The sequence below is a fragment of the Mustela nivalis genome (genome assembly GCF_964662115.1).
Source record: "Mustela nivalis genome assembly, chromosome: 1".
Taxonomy (NCBI): domain Eukaryota; kingdom Metazoa; phylum Chordata; class Mammalia; order Carnivora; family Mustelidae; genus Mustela; species Mustela nivalis.
The window spans coordinates 106,093,756-106,109,326 of record NC_139020.1 but is presented as its reverse complement, the minus strand read 5'-3'; the positions used below and the strand labels follow the sequence as shown (position 1 = coordinate 106,109,326).

At 47.5% G+C, this 15,571-nt stretch overlaps 1 protein-coding gene across 5 annotated transcripts in view; it reads left to right on the top strand.

The window, feature by feature from the left end:
* The window catches only part of DGKG (diacylglycerol kinase gamma), a 212,282-nt gene that overhangs the window by 101,945 nt on the left and 94,766 nt on the right, over positions 1 to 15,571 (top strand). For all 5 annotated transcript variants that reach the window (XM_082693811.1, XM_082693807.1, XM_082693809.1 and 2 more), the window contains 3 exons: positions 496 to 585; positions 2,591 to 2,751; positions 11,267 to 11,331. In XM_082693811.1, coding sequence (XP_082549937.1) covers positions 496 to 585; positions 2,591 to 2,751; positions 11,267 to 11,331 — 316 coding nt within the window. The remainder of the gene's footprint in view (positions 1 to 495; positions 586 to 2,590; positions 2,752 to 11,266; positions 11,332 to 15,571) is intronic.

Genomic DNA, 15,571 nt, shown 5'->3' with positions numbered 1-15,571 from the left:
CTGTGTTACTCTCTGTGCACCTGCCTAGCCCCTGAAACAAGGAGGAGCCTGGACTTGGGACCACAGAGATCTGGGTTTCATCCTGACCCGGGACTTACTTTCCCCCTCTGAATCTCTCTCCCGTCATCTAGCAGGAGCATGATCATACCCCCGCAGAGTTGCTGTGAGGGACAAAGGGAGAAGGTGTTAGCTATGATGACAAATGAATGTGTTTGAGGTGTACGTTGTCACCTCAAAGGAAAGAATTTGGATGAGATGTAGAGAAGCAGGTACAAGTTCCAGGGAGACAGAGGGAGCTCAGTATGAAAATCCTTTGGAGTGGTTCCCACGCTATGGACAGAAGAGACGGCTTTAGGAAGCAATGGTACTTTCCATCATGGGAACTCTGCAAACAGAGATGCTATGAAAGGGTTCTAAGGCTCAGATCAGGGATAATTAAATAACCCTCAGTTTTCGTAACCTGGGCCTATGGTTTTGTCTTCTGCATGGTTGCAGATAAGGCCAACTTTGCGAAACATCCACCGGTGGCGGTCCTGCCTCTCGGAACAGGAAATGACCTGGCCCGCTGTCTCCGCTGGGGAGGAGGTGAGTCTGTGTGCCGGTGGCACCCCCCTGGGGACAAGCCCTCCCGTCTCCAGGGGAGCTTGTCAGGGCCAGGCTGAACTTCCCTTTTAAGAATTACATTTCACAGAGTACTCCGTACCCCATGACCATTCCCCTGCCCTCCAAGTCTTGCTGAGACCTGTGCTAAGCCCTCAGTCTATATTCTCTGATGCAGAGACTCTCAACCTAGAGCCTGCTCCCCTCAACAGAGCATAGCTTTAGGGTCATATCTATTTCGCCCCACATTGCTCGCTCTAGTAGGGGCTCATGCAGGCGTCGTCGGGATAAAACTCCCTCCTCTCCAAGCTACTGGTCTTCTTCTGAATTAGGACTCAGAATACAAACTGAGAAGCTATATGCTATATGCTCCAGCTCATCAGAGGCCCTCATTTCGCAAACCCGCTGGGAGAGGATCTCAATGTGGTGACCAGCTCACGGGACAAGGGGCTAGGAGCTAAGGAGAACTCTGCAAACTGCAACCGCCCCCATGGAGTTGGGAATGCTCCAGAACACAGAGGAGGTCAGGGCAGCACGTGGAAGGGACATAGCAGTCTGGCAGGCAGAACAGGGATGGGCTTCCAGATGGCTGATCGATTCAGCAAGGATTCAAGACCAGCTCAGGCAGCGGTCAGTGTTCAGAGCTGGGTGCGTGCCTGGCGGCAGGAGCAGAGGAAGCAGGAGCCAGCCCCAGAAGGAAGTTGGCAGGCACAGATGTCCTCAGCCACACACTGAGGCTAGGGAAGAGCCCTCTGTTCAAGAGGAACAAGCAGAATGTAGTCTCATGCTGCGCACTTCTAGGCAGCATAGCTCCGCACCAGGGTTGTGCGGGAAGCCCAGCCCCGTGCTTCCAGAGAGCCCCCAGGCCCTCAGCTATGTAGTTGCTACCATTGCTGTCTTGGGAGGCATCCCTGAAGAGCTGACCAAACTAACAACTTGAAAATACTCTTTGGGGTTGCCCTAAAATAAGGACAGCAGGAGTGTCACCTGAAGGAAAAGACTCTTTCTCCCACTAACCTCTCATGATTTGCAATTCCATGGCTGCATAACAAATGATCCTAAATGTAGAGGCTCAAAACATTCATTTGTTAGCTCCCAGTCCTCTGGGTCGAGGCCTGGAACAGCCTGACTCAGTTCTCTGCCTCCTGGCCTGAAGTGAGGGTGTTGCACAGGCCATGCTCCTCTCTAGAATCTCTGAGGGAGAATTTCCTTCAAAGCTCTTTCATGTTGTTGGCAGAATTGAGTCCTTTGTGGTTCAAGGACTGACGTCCCCATTTCCTTGCTGGCTATCAGCTGGGACCACTATCAAATCCTTTAGGCTTCCTTTATCCTTGATAGATGGATCCCTCCATCTTCAAAGCCAGCAAGAGAGAATCTCCCTCATCTGAAATCCCTCTCAATGAGAGCTTTGAATCAGTTTCTTAAGGAAAAGCCCTGTCCTAAGGACTCAACCAATCAAGTCAGATCCACTCAGATAATCTCCCTTGCTTAAAGTCTCCTGTGCCAAATAGTATAGCTAATCACGACAATGACTGTCCTGTCTTATTTATAAGCCCCGTGAATTGGAGGGTGTATACCCCTGGGTGGAGGGTGGTGGAGGGCTGGGGAGACCATCCTAAAATTCTGTCTACCACACTCTCCATCTCTGACATGACCTAGTCCTGGAACAGACCCTTTGTTCCCCCGTTTGCAGCTTCCCAGGCCCCCAGCCCACCAGTTCTCTAGGACTTGATGTGGCTACACAGGTCTGCCTAACTTTGGCCAGCCCCCACCCCTTTGCCTTCCAAATCTACCCAGCTTCTCTCTGATTACACTGTGTTGTCTCTCCTCCTCCATGGCTCAGGGAACCTAAGTGTCTCTGGGGCCCCGACACGCTGGGAAGTCTCCTGGTCACAGAAGCCCACAGAGTTCCCTGTCCTGATAGCTGCCTGTATGTTGGTAACCACTTAGCCTTTCTGCCCTGGGTCAGATGTAATGCTGTGCTCCACAGGTTATGAAGGGGGCAGCTTGACAAAAATCCTGAAGGACATCGAGCAGAGCCCCTTGGTGATGCTAGACCGTTGGCATCTGGAAGTCATCCCCAGAGAGGAGGTGGAGAATGGGGACCAAGTCCCATACAACATCATGAACAACTATTTCTCCATTGGTGTGGTGAGTTGGTCAAGGATTGCCTTTCTGCATGGATGAGAAACATCTTGGTGGGCAGAAGGCTCTGGTCCCCCGTCCTCCCACTCTAGGTCCCTACTCTTCACCTCTCCCAGCTGTCCTAGTCTCGACTCGGGTCCAAGCATCTTGTGTGTGGCCTGGGTATGTTCATCCAGAATGTACCAAACCCCCACCCTAGATTAGGGAGGAAATTCCCTTCCCTATAATTGGAATTACCACAAGAAAATTAGAAAATATTTTTAAAACAGATTTACCCTTTGGAGAATTTGAAACAGTTTAAAAGAAGTAATAACCAAGGGGCAAAGTCAGGCTAAGACTCTCATGTGAGCTTCCAGAGTTAAGAATTCCGATCCTTTAAAGAGAACCAGTGGTCCCAGGCTGGCTTAGCTAACTTAGCTGTCAGAATTCCTTCTCTCCTGTTCTCTCCCATCTCAGCTGTATTCCCCACACTCTGGTGTGCATAAACCTCTGGAGGCATCTCCTCCCAGCTGACCCCACCCTCAGGTGAGCTCCACAATCCTTCTAGGTGTCTTCCACAGCCTTCTGTGTTCACCCCGCCAGTGTACTCTCTGCATTGGATTGGAGGGATTGGTTTACTGTGCCCATTTCACACATCCCCAACACACATGCATGCATACACACACATCCCCAACACACACCCCTAACAGACCTCTAACACACACACACACAACATACCTCCTACACACACACACACACACACAGAGCACAAGGACAGCTCCACACTCCTCTTTCTTCCTCCAGCCCACAGCACATCAAACACAACTCAGTTTGTTATACTGAACTCCTTTTTGGACCAGAAACTGTTAAGGATGAGATCTGGAAGAAAAAAGATCCATCCATTCCATAGATCTGGGTTTCAGGAGGGGGATGCATCAAAGACACTAGCATTTATTGAGCACCTACTGTGAGCTCTCCACTATTATAGACCTTATATATCACAATCCTTTGCAGTCTGGCAGGTGTCACTGTCCCCATAGTCCCCATTTTATAGACGAGGTCTGCGGACACTTGACTAGTGAGGACCGGGAACTAACACAGCCTGCTGTGCCTTACAGGCTTTCCTCTCAGTTTTCTTGCCTCTAGAATTACCCTGCTCGTGTCAGGTGCATAGAAATCCCTCCAAACCAACCATCTGGGCCCAGATTGTGTGGTAGTTGCTTTTGTCAACCATCCTCACCTGTGCCTCTTTTGAAAACTTTTGTGGCTTAAAAAGAAAAAGGAACTAGATGGGGAAATAATACATAGCTTAAGAGAAGAGCAGATTTAAAAAGAGTTTTTAATAAGACTAGAAGGGCATCCGGGTGGCTCAGTCAGTTGAGCATCCGACTCTGGGTTTCAGCTCAGGTCATGGTCTCAGGGTGGTGAGATCAAACCCCACGTCCGCTCCACACTGAGCGTGGAGTTTGCATCAGATTCTTTCCCTCTTCCTCCTCCTCTACCCTCCACACTGCATGCGCTGTCTCCTTCTCTTTCTCTCTTTCAAATAAATAAATAGATAGATACAGTCTTTAATAAGAAGACCCGAAGAAGAGCCATGGAAGGGGAAAGGATGTTTTAAAATACCATATATTTACAGAATTTAAAATTTACCATATTTATAGGTATTTTCTTGATTCCTTTTTTTTTTTTTTAAGATTTTATTTATTTATTCAACAGAGATCACAAGTAGGCAGAGAGGCAGGCAGAGAGAGGGGGAAGCAGGCTCCTCACTGAGCAGAGAGCCCAATGCGGGGCTCGATCCCAGGACCCTGAGATCATGACCTGAGCTGAAGGCAGAGTATTTAACCCACTAAGCCCACCCAGGCGCCCCTATTTTCTTGATTCTTGTGACTGCATTTGAGCAGCCATAAGAGTAGTAGCTCCATTTTGTAGATAAGGAAACAAAGAGTCAGATGAAGCGATTGGCTATCATTTTGGAGCTCCTAAGCCAGCACTGTTTTTCTGTTGCTACAACAGAAGACAGAGGCATCACTGGACCAACAGTCATGGTCTGAGAGAATGGGAATTAGGAGGGGAGGAGGTGGGAGGTTGGGTGAGCCTGGTCGTGGGTATTATGGAGAGCACATATTGCATGGAGCACTGGATGTGGTGCGTAAACAATTCTGGAACACTAAAAAGCAATTTAAAAAAATAAATAAAAGAATATTCATTTAAACTTCTTAAAAAAAAAAAAAAAAAAAGAATGGGAGATTGGACTGGCGGCATGTTCAGGGCCCTGTGCCCCGATCTGGTTTATCTCCCCAGCTCACCTGGCCTCAGTTATGGCAGATGCCTCTCCCTAGACCTCTTCCAGCTGCCCCCACTCCAATGACCTAGGCAGACCCCTCCTTCCTCTTCTTGTTGGCTCAAATGCTTCTCTCCTTTTTGGCCACCAGCTCAGGCCCCACTTCCCCTAGCAAGAACGCACAGCCCTCAGCTATTGCCAGTGGGACATGATCGACAGGTCTGGTATTCAGGAGGCTTCTAGCACGTGGGCTTCCCATCATGATAATTTCACAAAAACTTGAGTCTTTTTCCTAGAGTAACCAGAGTATAGCTTGCTAACATTTATTGAGTCCTCGCTGCACATGAAGCGACCTTGATAGTGACATGATAGGTATAGTCATTACCCTTTTGCATTTTGTAAGAAGGAACTGCATCTTAGAACAATACAGAGACAGGTCTCAGCTGAGTGGTGTTGCTGAGAACCACTGGGGTTGAGCTCCAGAGCCCCTGAGCTGTGGACCAGGACCCATGTAACCTCTGAATAGCCCTCTCCATCTTCAGATGCTTTCCTTCATAGTAGCACTGGTAGCGGGCAGGGGAAGTCTGAACATTTAGTGTGTGATGACTCACTGGTGCCCTTTGTCGGAATGTAAATTCCACCCCTATGACAGATCCTGGTTTGCTTTCTGATTCGGTTGGCCTGAGCAAGGTCTGGAAGTTTGCAGGCCTATGAGATAATTCTGATGTAGATGGTCCCCACCAATCTTCAGTGAGTGGAGACAGCCTATCAGAACAAAGAAGAATGGTCAGAAGAAGTGTTCTTACACAGGAACAGAAACCAGAACTGAACTAGATGGAGAAAAATGATAAGTGAGGATGGGACACAGACTCTACAAGACAGAAGGGAGAGAGGAGTAGCAGGGCCGGGTATCCTGCCTGGAAACTTCTAGATGGCAGTTTACAGCTGTGGCTGCCTTCAGAGTCTTTAGCCCCTTGACACACTCAGCTCTGGCTGCCAAAACATGATTCTTGATCCCTCCTGTCTGTCTCTACACAGTGCCATATGCAAAAAATTTCACTCAGTTAGTACTTCCTGACCATGGATAAACACATCAAAAAGGAATAAACAGCCTCACCTAACCTAGATAACCTCACTCTAACCCCAAGAGCCATGATTATCATGGTTTTAGTTCATTTTTGCAACTAAGAAGGAAGGAAGGAAGCTGGGGACAGGAGGAAGGAAAGGAGACCACCTAAGTGTCCCCCAAGGAAACGCATACAAACAGATTCTCCATCACACTCACTGGTCAGGGTATTTATTTGCCTAGGGCTGACTTATAATAACCCAGTCTGTTCATCTTTTAAGTTATAAAGAACTCCACAATATCTTTCTCACAATTTTTTTTTCCCATACACATTTCGCTTGGGTGTGTTTAATATTTTATTACAAAGCAGTGGGGAACCAGGATGGCTTTTATCTCTTTGGTGTACCCTAAGGCTTCTCTCAATAAAATGTTTGCAGGGTTTGTATGCTCGCTCTTTAAAAGTTGGAAAGGGAAATTCTTGAGAAAACAAGTAGCCAACACGCAACTCTGACAGAATCTGGGGCTGACATTTGCAGAAGCTCTTCCTCCCTATTTGACTTCCCAAACTTTGTAAGAGGAGAAGTAGGTATGTAAACCAACTTACAATTTTACTTCCTTGTGATAATCAGAGTCAGACTCCTTTGGCAAAGAGAGCCTTGTGAAGTCTTTGCCTCTGTTGAAGGACTCAGGGTATATGAGTGATGTCAGGTGTCTGCTGCCTTGCATATATAAAGATGATGACCGTGACAGTGACCGCTGCTGTGGTGGCCCTTGGTGGGAAAGCATTTGTCCTGACGAGTTCACTGGGGCCCCAGGGTACTAGCAAAATCCACGTCACGCGTGGAGGGATAAACAGGGCCACACAGAGAACTGCTATGGCCCCATCATTACCACATTCCCCTCCCCTACACACATGCTGGTCCTCTACCAGTGACGAGCCGAGAGTCGGCCTTCTCAGTCCCTCTAACTGACAACACCCCTTGGCAGGAGATTTTAAACACAGTCATTCAGGCTGCTACTTCCTCTGGCTTCTCTGGCCTTCTCGTCCTTTCTCTTTATTTTTGGATTTGCAGAAATGTCAGGATGGCCAGGTATCAGTGACAGGAAGTTTGGGCCCGTGAAGTAATTCCTGAGGTATGTGTGATGCCCAGTGCCTCAAAGGCTCTGCTGTCACTGAGCCTCCACGGGAGGAGTGGACAGCTAATCCCTTGATTCAATGAAATCTATTTCTGCTGCTAGGGGATCCCATGGGCCAAGGAGAGGCCACAGTCTCCACACTAACCCGCACACCATTCTCCACCTTACAGATTGTAGCTCTCAGTCTTCACCAGCTGAGTTTCCAAAATGATGAGCCCCCTACCCATTAGGGAATTTGCGGGCTCCTGCACCTTTTCCCTGCAACTTTTTGGATTCCCTCAGGGTTAAGTTCGTGTGTGTCACCTGAGAGCCCTTGGAGTTCCTAAGACAATGGGACTCACTGAGAGATATCTGGGACAACAGGTCCACACTCTTTTTCATCTTCCCATCTGCCATAATTTTTCAGAACTATCCAAATTCCAAATGATCTGTTTTATTGTCTCCTTTGTCCTTTTTATCTCCATAAGTTGCCCAAGTGACTTGGACCTGCATTGTTCAATATGGTAGACATTAGCCACATAGGGCGATTGTGTACTTGCAATGAGACTAGTCTAAATTGAGAGATGCTGTAAGGATAGAATATATACCAAATTTCAGAAATGTAGTATAAAAGAATTTTAAAGATCTCAGGGGTTTTTTATATTGATTACATGTTGTAATGATAATATTTGTCACTGAAAATATATTATCGAAGTTAATTTCACCTTTTCACTTTTTTAATGTGGTTACTAGAAAAAAATTAAATTTATTTCTATCGGACATCACTGGCCTAGACATCCAAATATCTCAGAGTCCAAATTATGGTTGCTTATATTGGGAAGGAGCACAAAAAAATCTTTTGGACTTTTAGTTTTAGTTCAGGAAAGAGCAGCCCATCATCTCCTCTGTTCCTCACACCTCACAGAAGGGACACTGGGGAATGACCTTCAGAAATGCCATCACTTCCAACGCTTTGCAATTCCCATCTCCATCCACCTGGCCCTTCTAAATGGAAGTCTCATGTTGCTGTAATTATTACCAAGAAAGGGTCTGGACTCTTGAAGTACTAGTTTCCAAAATTTAAAGAAATCACTCCCAGCTCAGGGGCTGACGCAGGAGCTCAATAGAGGGCAAAGGAGTCTTCACTCTTTTAAATCCCCAGGTAGAGAAATGTGGTCAGAATCAAGATCTTTTAAAGATTTTTTTTTTTAATTTTTATTTATCTATTTGACAGAGATTGCAAGTAGGCAGAGAGGCAGAAAGAGGGGGGAGGGGAGGCAGGCTCTCCACAGAGCAGAGAACCTGATGCGGGACTTGATCCCAGGACCCTGAGATCATGACCCAAGCTGAAGGCAGCGGCTTAACCCACTGAGCCACCCAGACACCCCAAGGCAGCGGCTTAACCCACTGAGCCACCCAGACACCCCAGAGTCAAGGTCTTTATCAGCATCTCCTTTCCTGCTCAGCTCTCCCTTGCTACTTTGTGCACTTGTTGGGAGGTTACAATGGAACCCCATGCTTAACTAATAATATTACCAAGGCTCTGGTCTTTGTGAAAGGAAGCTTTGCAAAACCTAGTTTTAAAAAAAAAATAACAGCAGGGAAACCTGGGTGGCTCAGGTGGGTTAAGTGTCTGCCTTTGGATCAGGTCATGATCCCAGGGTCCTGGGATTGAGTCCCACATCGGGCTCCCTACTCAGCAGGGAGCCTGTTTCTCCCTCTGCCTCTGCCACTCCCCCTGCTTGTACTCTCTCTTTCTCTGTGTTGAATAAATAAGTAAAGTCTTTAAAAACAACAAGGATAATCAGAACTGTGCAGAGGGAAGGAGCCTGTGCCCATATCCCTGAGAGTAAGAAAACCAGACACCAATCCTAAGAGTCTTAGAGGTATGTGGGGGGGGGGGGGGGGGACAAAGCACAGATCATGCCAGGCAACATGTGATGACTTTTTTCTTTCCTCCTCTTTTTTTCTCTTCTCCTCTGACAGAAGAAAATTAGTGCTTCAAAGGAACACAAGTAGAAGGAATATTTTCTTGAATTCTAGAGAAGCATTTGACAGATGTCACAGGAATCTTATTCAGAGTGTTCACTGAAACTTGCTCAGAGCTGGGGGTGGGGGCGGTGGGAGATGAAGGCCTGCTGCCTGAGATGCCCCCTAGGACAGAGGCTTGGAGGCCCTGCACACGTCCTACCATGTGTCCATGGGGAGCCTAACGAAGACCTTCAATTCTCCATGTGTCTTAAAGGAAAAATGAAACAATCAATAACTAGAGTTTAAATGTTAAAATCCTGGACGCCTCTATGGCTCAGTGGGTTAAGCATCTGCTTTTGACTAGGGTCGTGATCCTGGGGGCCTGGGATCAAGCCCCACTTCAGGGTCACTATCAGCAGGGAGTCTGCTTCTCCTTCTACCCCTGCCACCTGCTCGTGAGATCTCTCCCTCTCTTCCTTCTCTCTCTCTCTCAAATAAATAAATAAAATCTTTTTTAAAAAGAAAAAGAAATAAATGTTAAGTTCCCAAAACATTATTTCAGCAGGAGTGTGGCCAACCACACACAAAAAAAGCCCTTGGCCTAGACTTGCCTCTGTAGTGGGCTGCCCACTGGGTTTACTCTTCTGCCAAATGCAAGTATGACAGAAGCCCCTCTTTGCCCCCTAACTTGCTTCCAGACTTTCTGTCTCCTACCATTGGCCTATATTTTACTCCCCACACACAGAACATATTCAAAAAAAGCTGCTCCACTGAATGATACCTCCTGATGTTAAAAAATAATGATAACATTCAGAATTTTTCTTTTATGAGTACATACCAAGAAATGGGATTAATATGCATTCACTTAAATGGAATTTCAGTTCTCTTTTAGCCACACAGTGTAGTAAATGAGTTTCTGTAGCTTTTTTTTCTGCACGTATCTGAGTCAGCTCCCTTGTTTCTGTGTCACTCCCTGCCCCCCAACCTGCAGCTTGATTCTCCTATTTCTTTCTAAAGCCCAGCACCTGCACCTAACGTGTTGGCATGAGGCCTGAGCAGTGAGGGGGCTCAACACATTCTTCTGCTGGACAAGGAGACCATTAATGAGGGTGAAAGACCTAGCGTGAGGAGGAAAGATGAGCTTGGTTTTAGGGCTGAAGCTGAGGGTTGGTTCTAGAAATAGACACCGTGGAGACATCAGAGACATTAGTAATAAGTGTGAGAACTCGAGATGGTCTATGACATGGAGTGTAGGCTGCAGATAAGACTCGGGACTGAGAAGGTCTGATCAGAGGATGGAAAGCCCAGAAACATGGTGTCATGGGAGCCTTCCTAATAGTGAGTTCTGAGGAGCAGGTGGCCAATAGCGCAGCAAAGCGGGTGAGCAAATAGAAGGGCAGCATAGAGTCTACAGAAGGTGCTAGTGAGACTCTTTTTGACCTTGGGGAAGGTCCTTTCTGTGGAGATCAAGTAAGAGAAGCCAGACATTTAAATATACTACTAAGCTATGTTATTCAATGCTACTAATTATTTCTCCTGATGCAGATGACTAGAATTTATATATAATAGCATCTACTGAAGTCAGTTTTCTGGTTTTGACAATGTACCATCGTTACATAAGATGTTATTGGGGGAAGCTGGGTGAAAGGGATACAGGAACTCTCTGTACTATTTTTGCAACTTCTTGTGAGTCTTAAAATATTCCCAAATAAAAAGTATTTTTTAAAAAGAGTTAATATGGCAAGGCATTTCCAGAAATTCACACTCAACCCCACGCACAGGCCTCTGCACTCTAACTGCCCCCACACCCAGACACACGCTCTCCCCTCAAAGGGCAGCGGCTGTCCCCTTCATTCACCCTGAACTACGGCGGAGAGTGAAAAGCGCAAGGAGCAGAGCGGCTTGGGCTCTACCAGCTTTGGTGGCTAGCCCTTAACCTTAGACCTGGTGTTCCTCCTTTGTGGGACCCTCCTTTTCTCCCCTGTGACCCCAATTCTCCAGGTTTGGGGGCTTTCCGTGAAAGCCTGTGTGCTTCCATTCTTTCCACATGGCACGGTCATGACCACTAACCAGACGTCTGTTTTCCTCTCGTTCCCTTTCAGGATGCTTCCATTGCACACAGATTCCACGTGATGAGAGAGAAACACCCTGAAAAATTCAACAGCAGGTAAGAGTGTCATGATGCTGCATCCCTCCCCGTAGGCACTGCCCGCCGGACCCGCCCTGCCCCACGCAGCCGGCCAGACCCAGGCGTCCACCTGCTCTCACCCAAACGTTCTTGGCCCGGTCGCCCAGGGACTTGACTTGGCTTTCCTGCCACGTTGCCGGAAGGAGGGTTTCCATTTCCAAGCAGAAATGGTGTCAGAAACCTGCCGCAGCCTGGCCGCCTGTCCTCTCCCGGAGGGTGCTGTGCAGTGGGAGGGCCGGCGGGCCGGCAGGGAGGGCGTGGTATGCCGGTCTTAAGAGGTGGGGATCTGCCCTTGGCTAACTAGAACCCCACTCCAGGGGCTTGGCCGCTTTCTCTAGGCGGTAAGCTTCCGCAGCCCCCAGCCCCCGAGAATTTCTGTGGGGAGGGGCAGGCGGGACGGCAGGGGCCTCACTCGAAGGGAGGGGGAGGCAGCGGCGGGGCCTGAGCCGGAGGGCGGAGAGGGCGTCGCCTCCGCGTCCCCCGACAGCAGAGGGCAGCAGAGGGAGGCCCCTGCAGGGGCTGTGAGACCAGAAGCCGGCCAGGTCCCAGCCTCCGCCCCTGGGTGAAGCCTGGATGTTAGGTCCAAAAATATAAGGAGAGAGAAAACCAGTCCTCTCGCAAACAAAACTAAACCCTTCTTGCTGGTGGGAGGCAATATGCTAGAAGTGAGTTGTGACTGGCACCTAGCTAACTTGGGATTGCTAAAATACCTTTCTCCATTCTTCTTTCCTTTTTTCTTCTCTTTGGTTGATTTCCATCCCCGTTCCTCTTTGTTGCGCCATGGCAAGATGACCGTTGGGTCCTTCCCCACCCTCCAGCAGGTGGGGAGGAGGAATGCAGACTGAGCCTGAAGGGAGTGACCTATTCAGCCTGTAGGATTCCCTTCAGAGCAGAGGTCCAGTGTTGTCTGAAGACATTTGTCTAAAGCCTTGCACCCCCAAAGAGGGCCATCATTTTCCTTCCTGCTCCTTTCCCCTGACCCCACTGCCCGGAAGGTTAACCGGGAAAAAGAAAGTCTTATCACAACATACTTCAGCTGCAGGAAAAGTTATCTGTGATCTACTAGCTGAACTGATCTTCTTAGTGTGGTCCTTCTGTCCTAGGCCTGTTCCGCCTGGCCCTCTCCTACATCCTGCCCACAATCACGAATCACTATTAACAGGTGTACATCCAACTCCCACCCTTACTGTAATCAGCCGACCGTCCTTACACATACTTCGTCATTTTCCCGTACATGCTAAATTATTCCTTCTCTTTCACCTCTGAGGTGCTCTTTTCCCAGAGGTGACCTTACGCATACCCTTACACACATACTTGTTAAAATGCCAGATGCCTGTGAAATCCATAGCGGTTCTGCTCATTTGTTCATTCCACACTAGCTTTTGAAAACAGACTCCGGGGACGCCTGGGTGGTTCAGTGGTTTAAGCCTCTGCCTTCGGCTCAGGTCATGATCCCAGGATCCTGGGATCGAGCCCCACATCAGGCTCTCTGCTCAGAGGGGAGCCTGCTTCCCCCCTCTCTCTCTGCCTGCCTCTCTGCCTATTTGTGATCTCTGTCTGTCAGATAAGTAAATAAAATCTTAAAAAGAAAAGAAAACAGACTCCGTACCAGGCACTGTTCTGTAGGTGTTTTGGACAGAGGGGCTCACAGTCCAGGGATGCAGAGGAGAAGGCAGATATGCAGAGTGACTTGTGTGTAGTGGTATGAATAGAGCTAACCTATGGGAACACAAAGGAAGGACATGGAATTTGGTGTGGAGGGGCTTCTATCTGTGGAGATGCCAAGAACTGGGAAACAAGTGTATATCTTCCAGGTTGACAAAAAGAGAAGGACAGGGGTACCTGGGTGGCTCAGTGGGTCAAGCCTCTGCCTTTGGCTCAGGTCATGGTCTGAGGGTCCTGGGATTGAGCCCCGCATTGGGCTCTCTGCTCAGGAGGGAGCCTGCTCCACCACCATCCCCCCACCCCCCGCCTGCCTCTCTGCCTACTTGTGATCTCTCTTCTCTCTGTCAAATAAATAAATAAAATCTTTACAAAAGAGAGAGAGAAAAAAGGCAGCCCAGGGAGAAGGAAGCAAATGTACAGAAGGATAATAACAAGGAATGAGAGGAAGCAGCATGCTCGGGGAAGAGCAAAGGAAGTTTGTAGAGTGAGGAAGCAGAGGAAGGCAGAAATTTCTCCATGTTCCATAAATCAGAAGGTCCTCACAGGACATATAAATAAGGGTGGTTGTCAATTGCCCACATGATTAAATATAATTAGAAAGATACCTCTGTCAGAAAAAAGTTGTAATTGTGCCTTTCACTGTGATCTGGTGACTGTTTTTCCTTCCCACTTCCTCCATGCCATTAATAAGACTAGGCTACAGGTAGTTGCACACCCTTCCCCTGGTTAAGGTCAAGGTAGTGGGGTCGCCCGGGATGAGAGGCACACAGATTTGCGTGCCTCCAAATAAAGGGAGACCTAGTGGCGCAGAGGTGGGTCCTGCGGCACAAGGTCCTAGCAGCCGTCCTAGTAAGAACTTTGAGTCCCTGCTGCTTCTACCCCGCCTGCTTGCTCCGGTGGAAAACACTCATGAGTGCCTGCTTTGTCCACCAAGAGGCAGGCGAGCAGCCATTTTCTCCAGGCTTCCTTATTTAGCTTTGGAGATGGTTTTAAATAGGCAGGTGGTTGTTGCCATGGTTACCCCATTACACCAGCAGCTAAACATAGGAAGGGCCACAAGGGATAGGAAGAAAGCTTGATACCAGGGATTTGGAAATGTAAACGATATTATCAAACAAGGCTTCATTTTACTTGGCTGAACTTAGGTTTTCCAGAGAGTACCCACTGCTTGCTTGGCTAGATGTCCTTACAGTGAAGGTGCCGGGCCAAGCCCTCGGGGACAACCCTGAGGTTAAATCTGGGGAGTTGTAACTGTTTTGTTTTGGTTTGAACATGGGCTAGAATTTATCAGGAACTTGAATCTTTCACAGGGCTCATTCACTTTTCTGGGCTATTCTAACAAGAATCCTCAACCTGAGTTACAAAGGTTGCAGGAGCTCCAGGAACCCCCTGAAATTATATAGAGGACACTGAATATAGTTTTCTGGAGAGAAAGTCCATACCTATCAGAAGGCACTCGCAGGGACCCGTGCCCCTCTTATGGCTTAAAGTCACAGTTCTGAGGCCTCCTTAAATCTTAAAAGGGGGTGGGGGTTTGGTTGGCGTTTTAGGAAATTCTTCCTCCTTTGGCTTCTCTATACAGTTGTTGCCAGAGAAGGTGGCTGGTTGTACAAAACTAAGTTATGTTCGTTAGTGGAATAGCTTTGTTGATGGAGCAAGAACCAGACCCAAGAATGCAGGAACATGAGCCAACTGCGATGGGCAAGGATAAAAAGGCCTTTAATGGGGCTATTTTTGGTACATTCTGCTTCCTAATCATTGGCAGGCTAATAATTAATTGCTAGTTTAGAAATATTATGAAAAATTATCATGTCGTTGGCAAAAACAACAGAAGACAGATTTAATTCAACTAAGATTCTGACATGTGTTAGAAGGTGTTCTAGGCTACAAGGGTAAATAAACCCTGACTCCTGCCTTCAGGGAATTCATGTGTAGCAAAGAAGGAAGAGTAATCTTCAAATATTTTTTATGAAGTGATTTTCACGTACAAGGAGGTTCCATTTTATAAGTCATAGAGCATAAAGGAAGCTGGATCGTGTAAGACACTTACTAATGTTTGTGTCCCTACATCACTTATAAACGAATGGTTTAGAGGACAGAAATGGTGTTATAGGGAACCAAAGAAAGAACTATTATTTTCTGAGCTCCTACTAGGTGCCAAGTGATAAACTAGGTTCTTCAAATACATTATGTTATTGACATCCCATGATCACCCTACAAGGTAAATATTAGATAAAGGGATTTTATAGGTAAAGACACCGAGGCTGAGAGAAGCCGAGTCACCTGACTGAAATGAGACATCTTTATAAGCACTGGAGCTGACATGATTCTAAGCCAGTTCCTAACTCCTCCAGACTTCAGACTCTGTCTTCTGCACTTGCTTTCTCCTGTGGATTTCATTCATCAAATACCTATTGTATATCAAACATGCTGATGGGTACTACATACACTGTCCCACCCAGTGCTCACAGTAACACGCAAGGTTAAGTGCTATGATCTCCATTTTAGAGAAGAAAATATGGAGGCCAAGGAGGGTAGAGCTTTTATCACCTCT